Genomic DNA, 27,607 nt, shown 5'->3' with positions numbered 1-27,607 from the left:
CCCAGGTCATACGAACGAATCAGTTTTGTTTCTGTATCCCATTATTAGAAACTAGTTGTGAAGAGAAACTTAAAGGATTCTCTAAAAAATTCGTATTGATTTGGAAGGCTCGCCGCACGGATCTAAAGAGACATAATCGTTATGGATTCAGGTACGCTTTTGTTTATTGTTTATTTATTCTTGATGATTTAACATGATTACTCTTGGTATTTGGGTGATAGTTTTCACAAAAGATTTAAAGTTCACAACAAATGGTATCAGAGCCTTTTTCATGTTAAGTTATTAAGAATCATATTATTTTGATCCATAATTTATTTGCATATATTAGTTCTTTTAAATCAAAATTTTATGGATTAAGTAGCGGCACTAGCTTCTGATCACGTCGATTAAGAAAAGTCACGGCCATCTGGTCACAACATTAAGAAAAGAAAGCCACGGCCAGTGGCCGCGGCATTAAGGGAAAGTCGTGGCCTTCTAGCCGCGGCATCAGGAATGGCAGCGACTATTTGGCCGTTGTATCAAGAAGTAGAAAGCAGCGGCCATTTGGCCACTGCATCAAGAAAGCCGCGGCTTTCAGTTTCCTGGGGAGGAAACCCTAGGGTTTCCAGACATGGGCTCATGAAAAATTTGGGCTGCGCTTTCAATAAATTAGTTAATTAATTAATTAGTTAATTAAATTTAGTAGATTAATTAATTAAATTCAGTAAAACAGTTGAATTTCAGTAAATTAGTTAATTAATTAATTTATTAATTAGTTAATTAAATTCAATAAATTAATTAATTAATTACTTATTTATTAATTAATTAATTAAATTCAGTAAAGTAGTTTTTTTTTTTAACTGTTTGTATTAATTAATTAAACTATTTCCTTTGGTTCAATTTTAAATTTGGATGTTGGCATGATTTTGTATATATATTTTGAAATAAATTAATTGAAACAACATGTCGCCAAAGTGACATCTCTTGTGAAAATTAGTTTATTTTGAAATATAAATGGTTGTGTGCATGTAACTTGTGTGAATATATATCGGCCCAAAGGAAGGTAAATATTTAACAGAATTGCATGTGCACCTGTGGTAATAAATGCGTGATAATTATTTGGTTTATATATGACCAATAAATCGGCCCAAAGGAAGATTTATTATTTGTTATGTTATTATTATCAGTATTTGATTATTACACCAAGATATCACTTACAAGTTAATATTTTGTCCAAAGATGAAATTATTAATGAAGTGTCTGGTATCTTGGGTGGAATTTGCCTTTATTTGAATTTAATTTTGTTTTAAGACTTATATGAGCTTTTTTGTTTGTTGTTCTCTGTTCAGCACTCGCTCCTGCTAATATTATTGCCATTATCAATTCTATTCCTATGTTAAATGGCTCTAACTTCAAGTCATGGCAAGAGAATTTCATGATAGTTCTCAGAGTCATGGATCTTGACCTTGCGATAAGGGTTGATTCTCAAGCACCTCTTATGGATTCAAGTACCTTTGATCAAAGAAGGGAGATGGAAAAGTGGGAGAGATCAAATCGCATGTGCATGATGATAATGTAGAAAGCCATTCCGGAAGCATTCAGGGGCACAATATCTGAAAAGATTACTACGGCTAAGGATTTGCTTTTGGATATTGAAAAGAGGTTTGCCAAGAATGAAAAGGCTGAAATTGGTACACTCTTGGCAAGCCTAATTTCAATGAGGTATAAGGGTAGGCAACATTAGGGAGTACATCACGAAGATGTCTCATCTTGCTTCTAAGTTGAAAGCACTTAAGCTTGAACTCTCAGAGGGATTGCTAGTACGTGCATCTGGTTTTGATTTCACTTCTGACACAGTTTAACCAGTTTAAGGTGAGCTACAACTGTCAGAAAGAGACTTGGTCTCTGAATGAGCTTATCTCACACTGTGTTCAGGAAGAGGAAAGACTGAAGCAAGATAAGATAGAGAGTGCTTACTTGGCCTCAACCTTTAAGGACAAAGCAAGGAAATGAAGAAGGATACGGAAGCTGCAGGTACAACACCTCATAAGAAACAACAAAAGAAATCGACTAACTCAGTTGGTAAGGGTTGTTTCTTCTGTGAAGCTAAAGGGCATCAAAAGAAGCAGTTTACCAACTATCACGCATGGTGTGCTAAGAAAGGTATGCTTCTTAATTTGGTTTGGTATGAGGTTAATTTAATTTCGGTACCTAGACACACATGGTGGATAGATTCTAGTGCAACAACTCATATCAGTGTGTTTATGCAGGGTTGCCTGAGTTGCCGAAAGCCAAATGATGCTGAAAGATACATCTATGTGGGCGATGGCAAGACGGTTCAAGTTGAGGCAATAGGAAAATTTATATTATTGTTAAAGACTGAATTTTATTTGGATCTTGATGAAACATTTATTGTACCGTCTTTTAGACATAATTTGATTTCTATTTCTACTTTGGACAAATTTGGTTATTCGTATTCGTTTGGAAATGAAAAATTTAGTTTGTTTCATGATTCAAAATTGGTTGGTTCCGGCTCTTTGTCAGGTTATGATAATCTTTATTTAATTGATACAATTGCTTCATATAATGAATCTCTGCAATTAAATACACGAGGTGTAAAGAGAAAATTAACCAATGAGAATTCAGTTGTTTTATGGCACAAGAGATTAGGTCATATTTTCAGGCAGAGAATTGAGAGACTTGTGTCAGACAAAATTCTAGATCCTTTAGATTTCACAAATTTTGAGATTTGTGTTAACTATATAAAGGGAAAACAAACCAATAAAAGGAGATTCGAAGCCAACAGGACTATGGACGTCTTAGAACTTATACATACGAATATTTGTGGGCTTTTCCCTACGGTTGCTTGAAATGGTCAACAATATTTTATAACGTTCATAGACGATTTTTCTAGATATGGCTACATATATCTCATTTATGAAAAGTCACAATCATTGTCCGTGTTTAAAAATTATAAGGTTGAAGTTGAAAACCAACTCAACAAAAGGATTAAAAGCATCAGATCTGATCGTGGTGGTGAATACTATGGCAGATATGACGGTTCAGGTGAACAACATCTAGGGCCGTTTGCTAAGTTCCTGAAAGAATGCAGTATCGTCCCACAGTACACCATGCTGGGTTCGCCCACTATGAATGGTGTTGCTGAAAAACAAAACATGACACTTAAGGACATGGTAAGGAGTATGATTAGTCATTCTACCTTACTGAAATCACTCTGGGGAGAAGCACTTAAGATTGCAGAATATATCCTTAATAGAGTTCCAACTAAAGCGACTGCCAAAACCCCTTATGAACTTTGGACAGGTAAGAAGCTTAGTCTAAAGCACTTACACATTTGGGGATGTCCAGCTGAGGCTAGGCCTTATAGGTCGAATGAAAAGAAATTGGACTCAAGGACGGTGAGTTGCTATTTTATTGGATACTCTGAAAGATCCAGGGGGTACAAGTTTTATGATCCCACGACTAAGTCATTTTTTGAGTTTGGAAATGCACGATTATTTGAGGATGCCGAGTTTGCGGGGGGAGATACAGGTAGGGACATTGTTTTTGAAGAGGAATATGTTGATATTCCACAGGTGTTATTGGTATTGATCAGGATTTCATTCCTGACCTTATTCAAGAGACATCAAATTAAAACAATGTCGGAGAACCTCCCATTCTAGAAATTGTTCCAGAAGAACAAACTCCAGCACCTCAAGAACCTATGCCATTAAGAAGATCCACTAGAGAAATGAGAAGTGCAATGCTAGATGATTACATTGTATTTCGTCAAAAACATGAGGTGGACATTGGTGTGATGGAAGATGATCCGATCAACTTTCATCAAGCCATGGAAAATTCTAACTCTCAAAAGTGGATTGATGCCATGAATGAGGAGATTAAGTCCATGAAAGACAATGACATGTGGGATCTTGTCCCATTGCCAAAAGGTGCGAAACCCATTGGTTGCAAATAGATATTTAAGACCAAAATAGATTCGAAAGGCAATGTGGAAAGGTACAAGGCTCGTCTTGTGGCAAAGGGCTTTACATAGAAATAAGGCATTGACTATAAAGAGACTTTCTCTCCAGTATATTCAAAAGACTTTTTCAGGATTATAATGGTATTAGTGGCACATTTCAATCTTGAGTTACAATAGATAGATGTGAAGACAGCATTTCTCAATGGTAACATTGATGAAACAATCTATATGGTGCAACCAGAAAACTTTGTATCGGGAGACCCAAAGAATATGGTTTGCAAACTTAAGGAATCCATCTATGGATTCAAACAGGCATCTCAACAATGGTATTTCAAGTTTCATCAAGTGATCATCTCGTTTGGTTTTGAGATGAATTTGGTCGATGATTGTATATTACCATAAGTTTTGTGAGAGCAAACATATTTTTCTAGTTTTATATGTCGATGACATTTTGCTTGCCAGCAACGATATAGGCTTATTGCACGAAACCTAGAGATTTCTACATAAGAATTTTGAGATGAAAGATCTTGGTGACGCCTCTTTCGTATTGGGCATTTAGATATACCGAGATCGCTCTCGAGGTATTCTTGGATTGTTACAAAATGGCTATATCGAAAAGGTTCTCAAAAGGTATGTCATGCAGAATTGCAAACTAGGTGATACCCTTATGGCTAAGGGAGACAAATTTAGTCTTAATCAGTGCCCTAAGAATGATTTTGAGGAAAATGAAATGCAGAAGATTCCCTACGCCTCAGTAGTAGGGAGTCTAATGTATGCTCAAGTTTGTACACGTCCGGATATTGCGTATATCACTGGGATGTTGGGCAGATATTTAAGCAATCTAGGAGTAAGCCATTGGAAAGTAGCTAAACGGGTCATGCGGTACTTACAGAGAACAAAAGACTACATGCTTACGTATTGGAGGGTCAGATTAGCTTGAGATCGTTGGGTATACTGACTCTGATTTTACTGGATTCCAAGATAGTATGAAATCTACGTCAAGCTATGTTTACTTGCTTGCTGGAGGTGCTATCTCCTGGAAGAGTGCTAAATAGTCAATTATAGTCTCTTCTACTATGGCAGCAAAATTTATAACATGTTATGAGGTATCCAATCACGGAATATGGCTGCAAAATTTTGTCATGAGGATGCGCATAGTGGATGGTGTTGAAAGACCACTCAAATTATTTTGTGACAATAAGTCAGCAGTTATGTATTCCAACAACAACAGGAGCTCGACGAAGTCAAAACATATAGACATCAAGTTCCTAGTTGTTAAAGAAAGAGTTAAGAGTAGACAGTTGTTTATACAGCACATCAGAACAAACTCCATGGTTGCGAATCCGTTTACTAAGGAATTGCCACTCAAAGTGTTTCATGAGCACACTGCTCGTATGAGTGTCATTTGAATTGAGGATATTCAGGTTTAGTGGGAGTTTGTAATTTTATATGCTTTTATGATATAGACACATTTTTAGTTATTTCAGTTAATGGATATGTTGAGGTTATTTTCTACAGAAATGAAATTTTAGTTTATTTACATTATTTTTGTTATGGTTTGATCTCACTAAGGTTTAATGGTGGACTAATTGGAAATAGGCATGTTAAGATCACATTACACAAAATTTCCATACTACACATCCACATCATGATCCATGTCATTTAATTGCATCGGCATACGTGACCATTGATGGGTTGAGTTACGATAGCTATAACAAAGGTCGCTTTGATCCTATGTTGGTATAATTGATGGACGAGATTGGTTATAGATACATTTCGGTAATGATAGCAAAGTTGAGCTCATTTGATTATTTGTTTTGCAAAGCATAATTATGAGATTATACATATGGCCCAAGTAAGAGATTGTTGGATCCTTAATCCAACAATGGGCTCATATGTGAATAATTATGTATTGTGGGCTGTTAAATAATTTAAGTCCAATTAAAAAGTGATCTGTTAAGTTTTGGGCTTTAATGTATTTAATAGGATGTGGGCCTTTAATATGTAGATACTTAAAGGATAATTATATTTTTTTGATGAGTTGAAACAAAATTGTCAATAGGGTAACGGGTTGTTATCTCTAGAAATACAGCGGTTATGATTCCTAGGTCATACGAACGAATCAGTTTTGTTTCTGTATCCCATCATCAGAAATTAGTTGTGAAGATAAACTTAAAGGATTCTCTCACAAATTTGTATTGATTTGGAAGGCTCGTCGCACGAATCTAAAGAGATATAATTGTTATGGATTTAGGTACGTTTTCGTTTATTATTTATTTATTTTTGATGATTTGACGTGATTACACTTGTGATAGTTTTAACAAAAGATTTAAAATTCACAAGAGTCACCGCGTCAGAGATTCTGGGGTCGCCAGAGAATGAACCATGACCGCCACTGGCCGCCTGCAACAGCCCGCTCTCGGCTGCCGGCAACTCTTGCCGCGTCGGAGTGCTGCTATCCAGTTGCCTGCGTTGGTCGCCCTTGAAACGAAGACGACGAACAGCTTCGTCGGAAACACCATTGCTGCCCGTTCTTCAAGCGTCCAATTTTCGCGATTAATTTTCGTCCAAGGCCTCTCATCCGAAAGCTTCTCCAAGAAGCTCCAGCCCAATCGCGCATCGTCTTCTTCATCCCACTATCTCAAATCTCTTGATTAATATATATCACATATATATACAGGAGAGAAATGGAGAACGCCGTGATGAAGGAAGAAGGTGGAATTGCCATGCGCACTACCCCTTCATAATATATAAATATATATATATATATACATATCATATATGCATATTACATTTACAGCCGAGAGATTGAACGAGAGGGCTGGAACGGACAGCCTTAATATATATATTATATCGCATATAATGTAATGGCCGAGAAAGGAAGCCATCACGGACGGCAGGGCCTGTTCAACGGCCGCGATTACTAATTTAGGGGTCTTTTAAAAAATAATTAAATTTATTAAAAAATTATATTTTTAAGATGTAAAATTACTAATTAAAATTTTGTATTTTAGTTTTGAATGTTATTTTTTTTTTCAATTGATAATATAGTCAAATTACTTAATTTTTCTTTTGACATAATTAAAACATAAATAAAATTTTATTAATTTTAATTTTAAAAAACTTCTTTCTAAAGAATGTATACTAGCAAAATAGTTAATAATATTCTATAAGTTATCTATGGATTAGGAAAATAATTTATTTTTTTTTATAAAATTTAATATCGTAAATGGTGTTTTTATTTTTATGATTAAAATTTATTTTAAAATTTTTAATTTTGAAAGTAAATATAAATCATCAATATCACATAACATATCATATTTTAAATTTTTTTTTCAAATTATTATACTCAAGTAATTTTAACTTTTTTATGTTATAAAGAAAACTAAAATTATATTCATAAATTTTAAATTATTCAAATCTAGTTTGAAGAAATAAAATAACATGATTAACTAAATAGGTAAAATAATTAATTTTAAAAAAAATTAATAGATAATTTCATCTATTTCAATTTCATTCTCATTAATTCCGTAAAAATAATACAATTTACAGACAAAAGATAATAAGCAATGGGCGAGAAAGAAAAAGAGAAAGAAGTGGACGAGAGTCTCAAGTAGTGCAACAGCCTCATTAAGCAGTAAAGTTTTTGGGCAAAGTTTGTTGTCGCTGCAATTTCGGGCCCCCCTCTCAGTGACAGTGCTGCGGCCTCCAGAAGCTTCATCGCTTCAGGGCAAGGTTGGCTGCTGCTACAGTTTTGGGGCTCCCGTAGTGCAGCAGCCTTCTAAAGTAGTGAAGCTTCAAGACTAATTATTACTGCAATTTTGGGGCGCTTTTTTTTTTTTTTTTTGGAGGCCCTAGGCTTAGGCGTTAGTAGCCTATGACGGACGGGAGAATGAATCAAAAATTGGGAGAAGACTGAAACAATTTCAGCCAAACGCTCAATTGCTAGAGTGCGATTTTGTTCACCCCCTCTAACGGGGTGAACGTAACCCCCACAGTGGGGTTAAAAAAATACCCATTTATATTTCCATTTTTCATTGTGTCTCCATTGTGCGTCTCTCTCCCTTTTTCCACCTCATTTCATTTCCTTTCCCGCCTCCCCTCTCCCCCCTCTCTCTCTCCACCGTGTCTTCTCCACTTCCACTGTGCATCCTCTCCACCTTCGGCGTGTCGCCCACCTTCTGCCGTCGTCAGTCCTCACTAGCAGAGGCTTGGACCTCCAGCAAAGGCGTTTCTCTTTGCGCAGTGCGTGACCGGCCATCCGGTCCTCCCTTTCCGGGTCGTTCTCTCTCTCCAGTGCGAGAGCTTGACTGGCGACAGTGACTGGGCCGGATCCACCTCCGACATCTGTCTGCCGACTTTCCTTCCAGCAGCGGCGTCCTCTCTAGATTGCTTCAAACAAGCCATTGGATCATGAAATGTTGTTAGCTTTAGACTTGTAACAGCCCGCCTTCTCGGGCGTGTTATGCCTTAGGAGATTTGGTCCATATATATATATATATATTTTTTTTTTATTTACATTATCTCCAAAATTCCCTAAGACCTTATCTAGTGCTAGACGTGATGTTTACACTAGAAAATAAATACAAAGCGGAAGCTGAATCGAACCTGCTCATGGCAATGCATATAATAATAACTGAGTATGACATTTATTACAAAGTTAATACATAAGCGTCTGAAGATAAATACAATGTATACAATTCTTAAACTATCCATATTACAACATAACACGGTACATGTACTTGCATCTTGACGTCTCATGTCCCTACTCATCACCAATCTCGGAATCATCTCTGCAAGTCCCGGCTGGAACGTTGAATGTTCCAGGGGCGAACTCATGTTAGATGATGAACCATCTAAGTAAGGGTACCAAATGCAATGTCATGAGTGTATGCAATGTCTTTCATCGTAGGTGTCAATTGCACCCCTCATGCTGCCTATCATTTTAGCGGCCACCTCTTTCGAAGCCGGGGTGTATGGGTGCACCCTTGATAAGGCAGCGGTACCAGTTCGTACCCCCTACGGCTTCATATGCGTGTGATCAACAGTATCAATGTGCATTTATGCATTTCATAATCATGTCATTGATGCAGTCTACATGTTGATTTCACATCATATCATGCCAATATGATAAAAGCATTCTCGAAATTAACATTTATAACTATACTAAGTTCAAAGCGGTATACTTACAGTTAAGTCGCCTCGAAAGACGTGTCAGTCTCGAAATTCATGTTGAGTGGCTACTTCTCGCCCTCAAAGACTCCTAGACATTAAACTTATTTTTAGAATATCAATTTACTATTTTTTCATAATTTCCATAATTTCTCTTTATTTCTAAATCTTATTTCTTTAAGAATTGCATAAAAATTATCTAATACTTCAAAAAATCTAATTTATCTTCACCAATATCCCTTATATAATATTTCTATTATTCTGGAATTTTCATGGAATTTTCCAATTTAAATTCCTATTTTTTCCTTATTTCCTAATAGCTAAATATATAATTATTACATAATAATTATCTAATCTTTCATTTTATTCAGTTTCTCTTCACTAATATTTCCTAAATAATACTTCTAACATTATGAAATTTCCTTGGAATTTTCTGAATTAAAATATTATTTTTCTTTATTTCCATAATAGAAAAATCAACTTAAATAATTAATAAATTTAGCATTTCAAGAAATTTCTTTACAAAATAAATCATAACAACATTCCAGGTTTAATAAAATTTTTTGCAAAATTTTATCTCTTTTATTTTTCTTTTCTTTTCTTTTATTTTCTTTTTATTTTATTTTATTTTTTTCTTGCAAGCGCGTGGAAGGCATGCGCCTTTTTCCCACTCGCGGGCGGGTGCAACCACGCGCGCGCCCGCTCTGGTTTGCCTTCTCCGGTTGCTCCCTCGCCGCCGGCGATCCCTTCGAGCCTCCGAGCTTCGAAACGAAGCTCTACCCCCCCTAAACCCGACCTCCCGAGTCCAAAAATAGCATCAAAATTGAGAAAAAATAACACAAAATACCTCGGTTTAATGTTTGAAGGCTCGGCTCCGGCGAATCGCGACTTTTCCGGCGAGCTTTGATTCTCCCTTCTTGCTGCTCCGTTAACCACCAAAATCTCCAGAAAGTTTGCCCACTCCTCGAGGATTATAACCGCACTCACGAAAACTCTCAAACACTGCCCAAATGCTCGATATATAAAGTAAAATTTTGGATGAATGGAGCTTGCTGGGTCACGGCTATTTATAGCCAAACTCGGCCGCGAATGGTCAAATCGAAGGCGTCACGCGTCCCTGAGGCCATTCCCATTAATTGCCCCCCCCTCCCCGATCTTGCTTGTTGTAGGCGCGATCGTGCGCCTGCTCCGATTTTCTGAAGATTTTGCATTTATTATTATTATTATTACATATATACGGATAGGTGTATATATGCATATCATATATATACCTACAAGATTACATAGCTATATACATACATACATACATACCATACATACCAAATTATATACAGCAAGCTATATACATATTTATTTTCATATATACTTATATATTTATATTTACATATTTACTTACTAAGCATACTTATAAATTAATTATCTATACACATACTTAATAAATTAATTTCTGGCATACACATGAATTAATTACCTATCATATTAAACTAAATATATATATATATATCATATTACATACTTTATTTAAACATAACTTAATTGAATTAAATTTATTCATAAAACTTAGGGTATTACAAGACTTCCTGTGAAATAAGTTGGTGGCTCTTTTGGTCTTCCATGCTTTCATCAGGGGGTTTAGGGGTGGGGGAGAGGGTTTGAAGACCAAGGATTGATAACAAATAAACCAAGTGAAACAAGCCCCTGTTCTGGATCATCGAATATTTGATTTATGCTTTAGGGTGCCCATTGTGACACCTTCAGAGTATCAAAATTACAAGATCTAAAATTTTTTATTGTTAACCAAAAATGTATGCTTAGAATTGTCTAAAAAGAGAGTTTGTGACCCTTAAAACAAACATTTAGTCAACTGTAGTCAGGATTTTCATTTTGAATGTCATTGGTAATGTGCAACCTTTTGTTGTAGTGACATGCTAAATCTGTTTCAATACAATTGGTAAGATTTTGTCTAATGCTAGCTATAAACAAAACATTAGAAGGCTTTGTGCACATTCCACATATGTAATACCTAGTGTTATGGATTACGGGTGGTTGCTCTTTTATTATTGTTTACATGAATGTATTTATGTATTTATATTTATTTACCGATAGAAAAACATGAATTAGACTTTGCTTGGTGCTAAGTTGATTTTACTTGATTATTGCCATTAAAATAGGCATATGGTACTGTAAAGGGTACCCTTTTGACATGTCTGGATATTGAATTTTTTAATGAAAAATAAAAAATAAAAAGAAATAAAGTTATATATGTATATTTATCTTTTAAAGTTAAAAAGAAAATTGATCTTAAGGGTATGTTTGGTGTTTTTGTTGTAGTATGTTGTATTATATTCTGTTGTAAAAGTAATATTAATAAAAATTATATTTGATAAAAAGTGTATTATTGTGTTTGTTAATGTTACTTGGAAGCACCTAATGAGTGTTTAATTAATATTTTTTTGTATTATAAATATTAAAATTAAGCCATGGAGAGATTTATTTATTTTAGTTTAAAAGAAATTTAATTTATTTTTTTAAACAACAGTTGTGTATCAATACTAGTACAATAACATTTTATTAAGCACTATTTTTTTTAAGAAAATAAATAATTAAACACACATACACTTTACTGGAAATGCAAAATTGACATTAACTTAAAGAAAAATTTAGGTCAAATTTAAGAAGCCAATTTCAATTAGAGTGTAATTTTCGGACATTATGGATGTAAAAATCCAACAATACATATATAAAATTGTATATCAATAACCATTATTTCATATCAAGCACAAATATTGGCCATTCACTCGATGCAACCGCAAAAAGAAACAATTAACAGCAATGAAATACAGATCAAGCAAAGAGGTCAAATAAATTTAAGACGAGAAAAATCGATCAAAACAAAAATCAGAGGACATGGTGAGAAACAGAAACTTGAGTCATATGAGGCTAGAAAGTCCCAGAAGAGAGAGAGAGAGAATGACTCGGAGGTGGAAGAACGACCGGAGGTGGAGGACTGGATGGCCGGTGACGCACTGTGTGAAGAGAGATGCCGCTGCTGGAGGTCCGACGTCTCTGCTGGTGAAGACCGATGACGGCAGGAGATGGGCGACACGTCAGAGGTGGATGGGACGCACATTGGAGGTGGAAGAGGAAGAGATAGAGAAAGATGGTGGAGAGAGAGTGGGTGGGAAAGGAAAAGGAAAAGAGGTGGAAAGAGGGAGAAAGACACAGTGGGTAAACATAAATGGGTTATTTTTTTAACCCCCCTGACGGGGGTTACGTTCACCCCCGTTAAAAGCGGTGAACAAAATCGCACTCCAATTGCCGTAGACGCAATTATTGCGCTTGGTGCCTTCTGCCTGCCTCTTCAATTGCTTTTTCTTTCTTTCAATTGCCAATTTTTGGACTTTTCAAACCCTTCTATTAAACTAATTCCTATAATATAATATATATTGTGCATAATATTTATACACATTAATATTATCTAAGAATTAATTATACATTAATTTTTTTATATTTAATATTTAATTAAAAATCTCATTAACTCTTAATGATATTTTTATCAATTATAACTGTAGCAGCCCTCTCTCAGATAATTCAACTAATATAGTAAATCCGAAAGAAGGTCGTCACATAAACAAATACAAAAATAATAATTCAAATTAAACACTAAATATTTTTTTTCTTGCTCATTGATCATCAAGAGCCAAAATAAAATATTTCCAACGACATTTTAACTTACATGATCCCTTGGGCTCAATGGCTATATAAATCAAACTAAAAGGGCAATTATCATTTACAAAATGAATCTCACTCTACATGCCCTCAAAACAAACCACCCCCAAGGACCTTTTCGGCTAGGATATCTCTATACACCACTAAACTCGGGCTCTAAGCTTACTAGACTTGCCCTCAACAATTGCTTTTCCATTACTTGGAATGACATAAATAAACAAGGTGAGCCATAAAGTTCAGCGAGAATATAATATAACAAATAGGGCAATAGAGTTAAGGCATGGATAAATCAAAGTGGAATAAACCCAACTTCCCAAATATGAGTAGCATTTCCCATTAGTTTCCATCATTAAAATTATTCCCATGCCATTGTCATTGTGCATTTTATGCATCGTTTCATTTCTCATGATTACATAGATTCGTACATGCCACATTGGCTCACAAGGCCTTACTTTACCATGCATGCATACACATATACAAAATAAATCATTTAGTCATACCTATGGCTAAAGCATCACCTATTGGGTTCATTGCCACCTCACATGCGTTAGACGCTTTTTAGAATATTCTTTTCTCACCCCGCAGTACACAGCCTCCGCATAAAATAATAGGTGCGCAAATAATGATACCATGCAATGCTCATGAAGGTTTCAAGTATACATATCGAACATGCTTCATTATTAGAAATGTTCTTATCATGATCATCATGTGCCCTTAGACATTTCAAGCTTATATCCTCACATGAGCCAATGATATTTTCATTCACATGATTTTCATTTCTTACTACACATGATAAACTTCCCCCCTATAAGACACCCTCATATCATGAAGAAGCTTTCTAAAACTCATTTAAACACTACAAGATGTTTGGGGAAAGAATCACAAGCATTTAAGAAGAAACGAACCAAAAAGGATAGAGTTAGTTGACAAATGGAAGCCATTATGTCAACTAACAGGAACCCATAAATCCACTCAGTTGACTGAAACAAAAGGTTAGTCGATAGAAAGAATTAATGCATTCTGTTAGTTGACCGAATAAAAGAGTTAATCGACCAAATAGGGACTTAGTCGACCGATTGAAACACTTAGTTGACTAATAGAAGCCAAGATACCCATTTAATAGACAGAAACATAAATTTAGTCGATTAATAGAACCTCATACACCCACTTAGTCGACTAACAGAGGTTTGAAAGTTAAAAATAACAACAACCCACAAAACTCAACATCCCAAGCAAGATACACCAAAACCTTGTTTCTCTAAAATTCCTAATCAATCAAGTGTCGTTCCTTTGAGAATTTAGGGTGAGCTAGACCCTAACGACAACTCTCGAAAAAACCCATCAATGACAAAACACAAAGTTTAAAGAAATGAGAAAATAACCCACCAATCAATATAGGCTTAAGATTAGATCTTCTAAGAAAATAAAAGATTCAAAGACAAAGGAACCAAGAAGGAAACCAACTTGACTGAAGAGAAAAAGAACCAAAGCTTGCATTAACAAGGAAAACCAACATGGACTTGCATTGAAATAACATAGAAGGAACAAGAACTTACATTTAGGATGAGAACTTGCCTTCAAAAAGAAACAAGAAGGTAAGGGAACTTGCCTTAACGATGCTTGGTCCAAAGAGAAAAACAACCAGCTATAGCTTCAATAGAGATTGGCATGCAATGGAAGAAGAAAGAAAGAAAGAAGAAGAAGAAGAAGAAGAAGATGATGATGATGATGATGACCGATCGAGAGAGGAGTGAAGGAGAAAGGAAGGAAGACAAGGAAAAGAAAGAAGCATGGGGAAAGGATGGCCGCCATTAGCTTTCCAACCACTCCTTGCCCAAATTACCACTTTGCCCATCTTCTTTATACACACACCACAACTCATTAAACCCATTTTAGTCTTTTGCCTCCTTTTCTTTTCTTTTTCATTTTTCTTTTTACCCAATATCACTCATAAATTCATTTATAATAATACTCATTTATGAAATTCCCATTTCACCTTTACTTTTCACACACACAATGAACAACTTCAAGCCCTCGTTAGACTTTTCCTAATTTATTCATTTTGATTAATTAAAATATACAAATGTTTATGCTCATAGGCCCAATACCCATTTCATTAGCCCAACTCAATGGCCCCATTACTTCTTAGGCCCAAGAGCTTCACAATTTCATCTTAAATAAAACACAACCCAATACATTTGGCTTCAACCCACGTTTTCTTTAAAAACTCAATCCCTTAAATTAGGCACATCACAATTTTATAGCACTTAATTCTTAAGGCTAATTTATCACATATAATAAATCATAATTCAAGTAAAACTCTAGACCTACTAATGGTCGTTACAATAACTCTTAATAATAATTTAATTTCTATTAAATTTTAATAGTGGAATAACACCCTATCAATTTTGATTCAGTAATTCAGTGCATTATCTATTTGAGATGTGACCTTTTAGATTAAGAGTCATGTAACAATCAAGACAAATTAACTCTTCACATCGATCAAACACTTTGATCTACTAAGAGAATCTTTTCATCTCACTAAAGCATTTTGAAATTTTTTGAGTATTCTCTAGTCAAAACTAAAGACGATCTTAATGACAATAAAGTTATAATTTCTTGTAAATTTATTTAGGGTTCTCAATTACAATGCACTACAATCCCTCCATTGACTAACATCTTAACCGAGTGAAAGTTATGGATCGTCTAAACTCACAAAATAAGGTAATTATGCAAAATCTTGTCTGGGGTGATTGAGATGACACACTAGAATTCTTTCGATATCAAAAACTCATTTTAGATCATGCGTACCTTGACCTAGGATTTCTACAATCACTAACTGATTGAGATCACATAGGATGTTCACTTTTATTCGATGGAGGATAATAGATCATGCCGGTGAGTATCTGCCTCCATATACTACTGTATAGAAACCACATAGAGAGCATTCTCAACTCTCACATTAGATGGTTATGGTTAATGGTAAATCCCTGACACTAGTGTACAAGACAACTTTGTTGATTTCAATTAGGTTTGCAATCGAGTTGAGCCAAGCTAACAAAGCTTTGCTTGGCTCGACAAATCTGACCTCAGGCTTGAGCTCGAATCGAGTTCAATGAGTGTAGAGCTCGATCGACGATGGGAGTGGAGGATATAGTGGTGGTCAATGGCGAGAGGCAACGCTGTGGCCAAAGCAACGAGAAATATTAGTCGGTGATAGAGATAAAGGATGCAGCGATGGGCGACGAGGTGGCAACAAAACAAGAAACACACTAGAGAAAGGGATGTGCAACAATAGGGAGAAGCGACGACTAGCAAGAGGCGAGGCGGTGACAATGGCCATCCTTGCCCAGTGTTGGAAGGAGATGAAGGAACAGATCAACGCATGGAGAAAAGAAAAAGAAATAGCCAACGAAATGAAAAAATAAAGGACAGGGAGTGGAGATGCAAATAATTAATATGGGTTTCTTAGGGTTGGAGAGTTTGGCAGATAGGTTTTTGGAGATGGAGATAGTAATGATGATATGGATATATTAATATGTAATTTTTCTTAAATAATATATATGATCTATATATATACAAATATATATAATATATTATTTAATTAAAAAATAATAGATTTATAATATTATGAATAAATTTGATTAATATATTTATAAATGAATTAATTGCAAATCACTAATCAAGCTAATTTGTGAAATAACAAGTCGAGTTTTACTAAGTTCAAGTTTGACTTGTTTACAAATTGAGTTTTAAAATTAAACTCAAACTCAATTTATTTATCTTAATGAAAGAACTCGAACGAGTTTTTACTAAACTAATACCGAGCCAAGTCCGAATGATTTGACTCATTTGTAATCCTATTTCTAGTCAAAGGACCACATACACTATCGATTATAGGATTAAGTGACTACTTCAGCTAAAAACTAGCTTTTAGCTCGAATGGTAAGCACTTAGCTCTTGAGATTGAACAAGGACGAGTCTCTACCACTAGACCTTTCAATATTTCATATGTTAACCTAGTAAAAGTAAAGTACATAAACGAAGAAGGAATGGGAAGAAGTTAGATAAAAAGAAAAGAGGAGCAAGCATATATAGGAGGTCCAAGCGTGGAAAGAAGCATATGACAAAAGTGCTTCAATTGTGAAGGACTGGAACATTTTGCTCTCAAGTCCACAGAAACCAAGGTAATGTCCCCATTCTTTTGATTATCCCTTAGTTTCTAACACTATTCTTTTAATTAAATTTTTTATAGATTCAAGTGCAACAAATTACATAACTAGAGTAGAGATTCCAATGAGTTGTGTGTTTGAGCCTTAATTTTTTCAAGACATATTTCAAGATTTATCTTTCGCTGCGAAACTAAGGATATAAGGATAAAGAGACTCTGATAATCCTAAAAAGTAAGGAAATGTATGTGGATTATGTCAAGTTTTAACGGGCACGAGTGATTCTATATTGGTGGCAATTCTAGAGTGAAAGTTAAAAAGAGTTCAATGCTTGCAAATTGAGTTTGCATGGTGGGTCAACCCTTGACCCACGTGATGTCCTTTATGCACTTGTAATATAATAAAAATTAGTTCTTGCAGTTGTTCTACTAAATTTTGATTGTTTTTTGGATTTTCTTTATTTTGTGATGAATCATTTTTATGGTAACAACTTAAAGTAGTTTTTGACAAATTTTGTGGATGATTTTATTGTTTTGGATACTACCGATGGTGGTTTTGGTAATAATGATTATTGTTTTTAACTTATATCTAATTCTAAAGTTAGATATAATTGGAACGTGTTAGGTCGAGAAGGTTTTATTTACCAAAATTAACTAATGGGCATGCGAACATTGTTTGTGTAAAAAAATAAAAATAACAATTAAAATAGGTGACCAGAGTCGAACTGTCTCTCTTACTTATTCATTTAGATGCCTGTGGTTTGATAACAGTGCCATGAGTCATTGAGAGATGTAAATTAGATTGGGTTCCTGGAATGCTTTTGGGAGTTGTAAATTAGATTAGTATTGCAAAATTGTTTTTTACCCATCACTGAACATTAAGTTCACGAGTGACAGATAAAAAATAATTTTAAAATATTAGTGATTAGTAGATAATATTTTAAAGTTCAGTAATTAAACAGTAATAATTTTAAAATATTAGTGATTAACAGATAACATTTTAAATTTCAGTGATCAAACAATAATAGAATGTAAAATTGAGTGATTATTGATATAATTAACCCGACATTTGAACCCTTTCAAGTAATTGTCCAATAAAAACTTGAACTTGCTTTGAGCAAGATTATTTGTTTAACAAATTAAAATAGTGTTGTTACAAATTTATTCTTTATTCAAATATAAAATATATATGAAGGATATATTACTGTTGAAATAATAACACACACACATACATATATATATATATATGATAACAAAATATGGGGATATGAGTGTCGCAATGAGAATGCATGATTCTTAGGCGATGGGCGTGAAGGACGGGAATAATGGGATCGATATCAGTCTCTCCTCGCTTTGTTCTTTGTTTTGTGTGAGGGTATACTCGTATTTAAAGGCACGATATAAATAATATTAAGATTAAAATATAATAATATTATAAAAAAATTATAAACACTAAACAAAAAAATTAAAAAAATATTAAATCTATAGAATAAAACACATTAGTAAGTGTTCTATAATTTGAATAAATTAAATTAAAAACTAAATATCAAACAATACATACCGGTCACAATCGGCTGCCATTGCTGCAACCATCAACGGGGAGGGGGAATCCATATTCGGGGTCGGAGAACCTTGGGTTCCCGATCGTGAGTGGTTGGGAACCTTTGTGTTCCCGAACCTTGGATCTCCTAACCATGTGTGGTTGGGAACTTTTTGATTTTTATATTATTTTAATTTAAAAAAATTATTGTGTCTAAAATAAATAATAGAATTAATAAAATAAAAATAGAATTAAAAAAAATGAATTCTTTTTGAATATTTGCATGTTTGAGTAACTCAATAGGATAGATTAACTAATTTTACATTTCTTTAAGTATCAAAGATTCAACACTTAAAGATAAAATATTAAATTTCGAATTAAGCTTCCTACTTTGATATCATTATTTGAATAAAGTTTTACACTAAAAAAAATATTTGATCATCAATGATTTAAAAAAAAAAATTTAGTTCTTTTGGAATTGAATCATCCATGTCAAATTCTAATTGTTAAATTATTATAAATTAAAACTTACATGATATTTCAAAACCTACTTGATATTTCCAAAAATTTCAACAAGTTATATTAATTTTTCAAAAAAATAAATTTTGAAAAAATTAAAAATTTTAAAAAATTTTGGAGACCCCGACTAGCGACAGTTGGGGGCTCCAAGGGTCCCCGACCGTTGCTAGTCGAGGGTTTCAAGGGCCCCTGACAGCGGTCAGTCGGGGGCTCACAGGTCATCTCGAACCCCCATCGCTCATTTGCCAGCCGCTCGCAATGCCTCTCCCCCACCCATTGTCGTCCTTCCTACTTCTCCTCACAGTCGACCCCTTACTTGTTGTCGACCCTCCCTTTCCCTCCTTACATTGTCGTACCCATCAATGACGTGGGTCGGTGGATTTGTGAGAGAAAGAAAGAGAGAGGGAGAGAGAAAAGCAGTGAGTGAGGGAGTGGGAGAAATGGTGCACCAAAGGGAGAGAGAGAGGTAGTGAATGGGGGAGTGAGTGGCTGTTGCACTTGCCAGACCCCCATCTACCTCCCATTACCTTCATCGCACCCGCACCCCCCACCTGCTGTTGACTCTCCTTTCCCCCACCTCTGTCTCACATGTCGATGATGTGGGTAGGTGGGTTTGTGAGAGAGAGGTAGTGAGTAATCATTGCACCCGCCAGCCCCCCACTCGTCGTCGACCCTCCCTTCCCCACCACCGTCGCACTCACCGATAGCATGGGTGGATAAGTTTGTGAGGGAGAGAAAGAGAAAGGAAGAGAGAGAGGCAAGGAGTACGGGATGAGTGGGTGGATCTGTGTGAGAGAGAGAAAGACAAAGAGAGAGTGACAAACAATGACCGAGAGAGTGAATAGGTGGGAATATCATTCATCTCAATCAATCTCATCCATTGATATATATTTAAAATTTATGTTAGCCATTGAAATGTGTCTATGATATATATTACATATTTTTAAAAAAAATTTTGCTTTATTATATAGATTTATATTATTAAAAAAGAAAAAAAAATCTGAAAACTCGTGATAAGGATGGAAATTGAGGGCAAGGAGCTGACGCGGGTGCACGACTTCACCACATTTGGAGGTTGATTTATGGGGTAATACACACACACACACACATATATATATATATAGATTAGTGTATAAATTAATATTAATAATAATATAATAAAAATCGAGAAAACAAAAAAAAAATATAAGAGAAGCAAGTCGGCAGAGAGTTTTCCAGCACTGCCTTGATAACTCCCCAACCCTCTTCAATCACCTTGGCCGCACCCCTCATTCCTTTTTCTTCGGGTGAACTTTCTTGGTGAGTTTTCATAGCAGCAAGTTAGAGGTTTTCTGTATTGCTCTTTTCTTAGCTGCAGATTAGTCAGTCAGGTAGCTATCGGTAGTATGGGTGGGTCTGAGAGAGAGAGAGAGAGAGAGAGAGAGTGAGTGAGTGAGTGAGGGGTAGGTGTGTCTTTGAGAGAGAAAGACAGAGGGAGAGAGAGAGAGATAACCAGTGAGGGAGTAAGTGGTGGGAAACATCATTCATCTCAATTAATCTCAACCATTAATATATATTTAAATATATTTTATATATTTTTAAAAATGCTTCTGTTTTTTTTATATAAATATATATATTTTTTTGCCACACAAAAAATTAATGAACGGAGAAGAAAACGGAACCTGCCCCGCCCGCGCATGCACTACCTCTCCTTACAAATATATATATATATATATATCAAATATATATAATAAATCGAGAGAGCGGAGGAGCCTGATGCGCTAGCTTGCTGCAAAATATATATCACATATATATGTATTCACGGTGGATTAATCGGACAGAAAGAACAAAGGAAGGAAGGAGACGAAACAGTGAGGCGCTGGAAAATCAGGAACACGCAGAGGCAACGATGACTTTCCGAATAACAAACTTCAAAATCTGTGTGTATGAAGGTACATATATGATTCAAAGAATGTAATATGAAGATTCTTTGTGACAGCACAAAAAAATAAAATCATTAAGGATCATTCTTTTAAGAAGGGGATAATATTTGGTAGGACTGACTGGCCATAATTCGGTTTGAACCAGGAACCCCATCAAAATCATTCTTCTAAAAATTGAATTGAAACTAAATTTGAAAACTTACGGTTTAATTCCAATTCTTAAAAATATGAAATTGAAATTCGAATCAAAAATCGAAATAAATTTTAGTGGATTTAATTATTTTAAATTTAAATTTGATAAATTTTAGTTGTTTTCACACTGCCTCAAATAGTATCAGTTCTTATAAAAGAATATAAATAAATTTCATACAACATGCCGGAGACTTGAGAAAAAATCACCAAATATTATGCCTGATTATGGTTTCAAAATCGGCAACTTTGATTTTACTTTCTAATAGAAGTAGAACCCAACCATTTATTTATAGATGGTTTCGGTTCAGCTTTAAATAGATTTAAAAAAAAAATTAATTTACATAAATTAAGTTGCATGCAAATTTAAAGTCCAGAACACAAGAAAACTTCGACGAATACGGTTATGTCGGCGTGAAACCATTTCTTGGGAAGGAGGAGTGAAAAGTTGCAAAGAAAAAGGGTGCAAATTGCCGAAAATATATCAAATTTGCACAGGATTAAACAACACAGCAAAGCGGTAAGTGGGTGATGGAACTGTAGTTTGGAGAAGAATCAAATCAAACGAAATGAGTTTAATGGGGATGGCAGACTTGACAATGATGTGATCCAAATTAATGCTCACAAGAGTCGCTCTATATGGCTCGACGGGCCTATCAAATGACTCATAGAAAGGGATAAAAAAGACGATTTTATCTCCGCTCACTTTACAAATTTGTAAAACGGGCCATTGCCCCCTTCTTTGTGCGTCTCGCCTGCCATGGTCGTCGCTCGCCTCGCCGTCGCGCCTTGCTACTGTCGCCTTGCCTTGTCTCCGTCGCCTCTCTACCATGGCAGCCTCGTCTCGCGTCGTCTCGTCGATGCGAGACAAGGAGGCCATGGCAGAGAGGCGAGGCGACGACAGTGAAGCACGGTGGCCCAGGTGAGGCGACGGAGACACACGGAGCGCGGAGGGGGGGGGGGGGATCCATGGGAGGGGGAGGAAGAAAGCAAGGCATGGGGTAAAATTGACTTTTTACCTCTTTCAATAAATGCGTCGATAAATCCGTCGTGCTTTCTAACATTTTTCATGCTCACAAATATTAACTTCAAATCCAACTGTCGAAGCCTGCCACATATTTTTACGTGACCAAACAACACAGCAAAGCCACACACGTCATGCAACGGTCACAAAATGGGGAATGCTTTCAAATTTAATACTTATCATGATATTTTGTATCAATATTTTATATTATTATAAAATATAAAATATTAATATAAATTATTATTAAACTTAAATATTTAAATACCAATTCTGATCAAGAATTTACTCAGAAAGAAAGAAAGAATTTACAAGAATTTAATTGTAAAGCTGCATTTTTTTCTGTTTATTTTGTTCATTTAAAAAGAGATTTTTATATTTTAAAAATATCTTTAAATGTTTATAAAACTGTTTTTAACTTCAATTTTTTTTAATTAATTTAAAAAAATAAGATGAAATAAATGGTTTATTTTGTCGGAGAAGATAATCAAGCAAAAAGTAAAATGAAATATTGAAGCAAAAGAATAATAGGTCTAATAAGTCTATACATATCTTCAAATCTTAAAACATGTATGTGAGGCAATTACTTATGATTTTAGTCCTTAGATAATTAATTTTGATATTATTTAGTGACTTGATCCGGGCTAAATTGAGTTAAAAATAAATTTTATAAAATTAAAAAAAATATACAAGAATAATAAAATTGGCTTGGATACTATGACGAAGGTAATAGAGAAGAAGAAGAATCATCTATAGATATTGGTACAATTTGAAATAGATTGAAAATTTGGTGCTGAGTATTGAAACATTAGAAGTTTAGTACATTATCTAAAACATGTAAAGGGTAGGTTTGTCTTCCGTAATTAACCCAAGTCATTACACCTTATCATGTGCCCTAAATAACAAAATATGAATATAATTATGCAGTGAGAAAATAAAATTGGTACTCTGCAAAAGAAAAGAAAAGAAAATTATGAGACTCAATAATGGGGACATATACACTAGAAGATTCCAGAATATTTTATCGAGATGTCAAAATATCTGTAATCACAAAAACATAAAAAAGAGGTGCCAAAACATAGCCAAACAAAAACAGGGGAAATCAGATGTATTTTTTATTTCTCTAAGTTGTAAGTCAATTTAGGAACTATTTGCATATACATAATATGATATTTTGAGTTTCTTGTGCCCCCCACGGGGCAGGGTATGGGATAAAAACCCCTGTTCTGCAGACATACTAGGCGAGCGAGAGATACTGGAATTTAAGGTCGTGAACGGGGCAACCTTAAATTAACGCTGTTAGGTGAAGTTCCGTTGGGGTTAGATCTTGGGGCAAGCTTGGTGTAGCTGTTTCTAGCCTCGTGCTTGACAGTGTATCAATCAAAAACTCATGACTTGGTTCATGGTTTCAAAATAGCACCAACTCATTACTCATCCAGGATTTTCGTAAAGAATTTAGATTGGTACATGGTTCTTCAAGCATGAATCTTTTGGGGACCTTGTCTGTCTGTTTCTTAATTTATTCCATAATTGTGTGATCCCCATAACCACTCCTCCATTGTCATGAAGTACAAATGAACCCGAAACCACTAAATAAATTATATATGGGTTGGCACTTGTTCATATATCTAAGAACCAAACATTTGAAGCCAAATATTTGTTCACGATTCATGTATATTAGAAAATGGGTTTTTTCATTAGTTTCTGCTAGCGAAATTTGATTATGTGCGGCATCTATATATATATAGGATGAAACACACGAGCAAAGGGCAGAGAAACTGAAGGAGGAGATAATGTGCATGATCGATGATGAAGATGCAGATTCGTTGGCCATACTCGAACTAATAGACGACATAAGACGGTTGGGCATAATCCATCACTTCGAGAAGGATATTAGTAAAGCACTCAAAAGAATTCTGTCATCAAAACAAACTGAAGACAAGGAGAGCCTTCATGCTGTTGCCCTCCGATTCAGACTCCGTAGAGAACATGGCTATGAGGTCTCTCAAGGTGCGGTGTATAAATTTTTTTGAGAAACACCCACACATACACACGCACACATATATATGGACCTTGATATCCAATTCGAATTGTCGGACAGAACTTGTGGTTCGAATAACTCTGGTCTGAATTATCTAATCGAATGTCATTATACTATATATGTGGACAATGATTATTGTCCTTACTTTTCCTTACAATTTATAGCAATTCCTTCTGTCGGGGGCAGCAAACTTCGTGTTTTGCCTCTCTTTATTAACTTAACATCAGTGTTACATGAATAAGGGTGCTGAAGGAATCGGTTCAAATACAAGAAGATTACTTGAGAAACCCTTGAGCACTGAGGGTTAAAAAACCTTTTAACAATTGGATAATTATAAAAATCTATCTAAAGTTTGACAGGATACTCATTTAAAAAAGTAAGTTACTGTTATATATAAAAAGTTTTTAAGTAAACTAATTTGTGTAGTTATTCCTTAATAATTAAGATTGGAATTCAAATCATTACAACAAACGTAAAACTCTTGACTGCATTATGTAACAGAATATCTGATTTTGACAAATAGTTCACAAATATTTAATTTTGGCTTCGTTTTGTTCATAATACAAACAAAAAAAGGGGGAAAAATGAAGGATTTGTACCCTTATCACTAGTATCTCATGTATAATAATGTTCGTGTGATGCACAGACGTCTTTAGGAGATTTAAGGATTCAGATGAAAACTTCAGCAATTACCTTGCTGAGGATGTCAAGGGATTTCTCAGTTTGTATGAAGCTTCATATCTAGCTTTTGAGGGAGAAGACCTTCTGGACGAGGCTAAAGCATTTGCAAGCTCACAGCTAAAGGGTTTTAAAGGCGACATAGATGCAGCCCTAATGGACCAAATAAACCGTGCATTGGAACTTCCCTTGCACCATAGGATGTCCAGGTTGGAAGGAAGATGGTATATTGAAAATTACAGCAAAAGAGAAGATGCAAATCACTCGCTTCTTCGCCTGGCAAAGTTGGATTTCAACATGGTGCAATCTACACTTCAGAGAGAGCTAAAAGAGATGTCAAGGTAAACCTAGAATATTTTTTGCGCATATTTTTTTAAACTTCAAGAGTAAAGCTAGAAAAAAAAAAAAAGACTAAAAACATATGAAAAGAGATATATTTAAATATTTAATTAACATCATTATTATTTTTAACTAGTGAAGAGTGTCTATGAGTACGAAAGATAAATTATAGAAATCTTCAAATTTTTTTTAAATCCCAAATCTTTCTGTAAACGATGAGACATAGGAATAATTTATCATATATAGTGATCGAGCCCACGCTATGCTTGGGAATTTTTCTTATTTACGTGTGCATATAGTTTTTTTTGTTTTTTGTTTTTTTAAATTTCAAATCTATTCTAGTATCCAGAAACAGGGGACATTTTCAAAGATAAAAAACTTGACAAGGGCATTTTTGGAAATTAAAAAATTTAACAAGTCTTTTATTATATTAAATTTGTTGTTGCTTCTTAAGTAATTCTAAGTTCCCTAACTAGTAGGAGAATCCTTCTCTTTGAAGTCACCACATCTCATTTTGAATTGTAATATATTTCTTCCATATTTTCACTCTGCACTTTTTGTGTATCGATACTTGAGAGAAATTAGGTATTGTAATAGTCGCTTGTATATTAGAACATATATATATCATGGGTTTTTATCTTATAATGAGTAAAAAAGTACATACTTTTCATTAAACTTTCTTTACGAATTTTAGTTTGATCTCAAGTGGGTAATGTCACTATGGTTCTTTGCCTGTTTTCTCTAATTAGGTGGTGGGAGGATATGGGTTTGGCAACAAAGTTGAGTTTCGCAAGAGATAGGCTTATAGAAAGCTTCTTTTGGACACTGGGGATGGCCTCTGACCCTCAACTGAGCGATTGTCGCAAGGCGCTCACAAGGGTGGTGAAACTTATAACCATCATTGATGATGTTTATGGATCTATGGACGAACTTGAATTATTCACTTTGGCTGTTGAGAGGTTTTAACTCAAACCCATTTATTAATTTTACTTATATTTATTCAATAATCCTTTTCCATCGTTTCCATTTCTGAATTCCAATTCTGTACACAGATGGGATATAAACATTGTGGAGAACCTTCCCGACTACATGAAGTTGTGCTTCTTGGCTTTGTATAACACAGTCAATGAAATGGCTTATAACACTCTCAAAGAACAAGGGGTGAACTCAATACCATATTTAAAAAGAGCGGTATCGATCCATTCTCTCCACTCATCATTGAATTATATAACATTAATTTTAGATTCAGTACAAAAAAAAATTCCCTTTTGAAGCAATTATTGTATATGCCTCTATAACTATTTGAGGCAGATACAATAATTGTTGCCGTTAATCATGCTCCTAGTTACTTTTAGCAGCAGTTTATTATGTTTCACAAAAGTATACTGACTGACTGGAAAATCTGTTACAGAAAGTAAGAGGCACATACTATTTATAGCGACTTATAATTTTTTTCTCTCTAGTAATTATGTTTTAAAGGCAAAGATAATATTTGCCTCTAAAAGGCAATTTTATTGCAGTGATTTAATCATCTATAGGTTGACCAAAATAATGATTTTGTCATCTGGGCTTGTACAACAGTGGACAGACTTGTGCAAATCCTTCTTATTGGAAGCAAAGTGGAGCTTTAGGAGAGAAACTCCAACATTTGAAACATATCTGGAGAATGCAACAATTTCATCATCCGGTATTGTTTTACTAGCCCATTCCTACTTTCTACTGGCTAAGAATGTCACAGAAGAGTCACTGAAGAGCTTCGATATCTACCATAGTCTTCTGGAAAGTCCATGTCAGATCTTCAGGCTTTGCAACGATTTGGCCACTTACAAGGTATGTGATTAATTTTCTATGAAACCCATACGTTCCAGTTTCTAAAACGTGTCCGAAACGGGAACACTACCCTGCATGGGATTTTTGTGTCTCCTAGATTCACAGTTCACTTTAATATTATTAATTAACGCTGTTGTTGCTTGTTTGTCGTAGGCTGAGATGGAGAGAGGAGAATCCGTAAATGCAATCTCATGCTACATGCTGGAAGCTGGAGCTCCAGAACAGATTGCTGCCAGTCACATGAGCAATTTAATTGACAAAGCATGGAAGAAGATGAACAAATGTAGAGTAATGGATTCTTATTTTGACAAATCATTTATACAGATTGCTATGGGCCTTGCTCGGGTTGCTCAATGCGTGTACCAACATGGAGATGGGCATGGAGCTCCAGATGGCAGGGCAAAGAATAGAATTTTGTCAGTGATAATAGAACCTGTTAAAGTCATGGAAAATGGAAGAAAAATACCCAAGTATATGAAAACAGAAATGTACCAGTAG

General features: G+C 34.9%; 1 protein-coding gene across 1 annotated transcript; it reads left to right on the top strand.

Annotated features, from left to right (window-relative positions):
• Positions 1-141: 141 nt before the first annotated feature.
• LOC127791673 (tricyclene synthase TPS4, chloroplastic-like) lies at positions 142-27,607 on the top strand. The gene is made up of 12 exons (XM_052321652.1): positions 142-151; positions 1,329-1,456; positions 1,559-1,681; positions 1,837-1,851; positions 2,250-2,327; positions 2,958-3,584; positions 23,970-24,231; positions 24,909-25,281; positions 26,029-26,238; positions 26,332-26,470; positions 26,861-27,109; positions 27,263-27,607. Exons 1-12 carry the CDS (start codon positions 142-144, stop codon positions 27,605-27,607), a joined length of 2,559 nt encoding a protein of 852 aa, XP_052177612.1.

The sequence above is a fragment of the Diospyros lotus genome, chromosome 15, assembly GCF_014633365.1.
Source record: "Diospyros lotus cultivar Yz01 chromosome 15, ASM1463336v1, whole genome shotgun sequence".
Classification (NCBI taxonomy): Eukaryota; Viridiplantae; Streptophyta; class Magnoliopsida; order Ericales; family Ebenaceae; genus Diospyros; species Diospyros lotus.
The sequence above is the reverse complement of the archived record's forward strand: the minus strand, read 5'-3'. Positions and strand labels throughout refer to the sequence as shown.

What these genes read in the sequence shown, in the direction of transcription:
- LOC127791673 (XM_052321652.1), top strand. An exon ending in GAGCTAAAAGAGATGTCAAG is followed by an intron (nt 25,282 to 26,028) that starts GTAAACCTAGAA and finishes TTCTCTAATTAG; the next exon opens with GTGGTGGGAGGATATGGGTT. An exon ending in TACCATATTTAAAAAGAGCG is followed by an intron (nt 26,471 to 26,860) that starts GTATCGATCCAT and finishes CTTGTACAACAG; the next exon opens with TGGACAGACTTGTGCAAATC.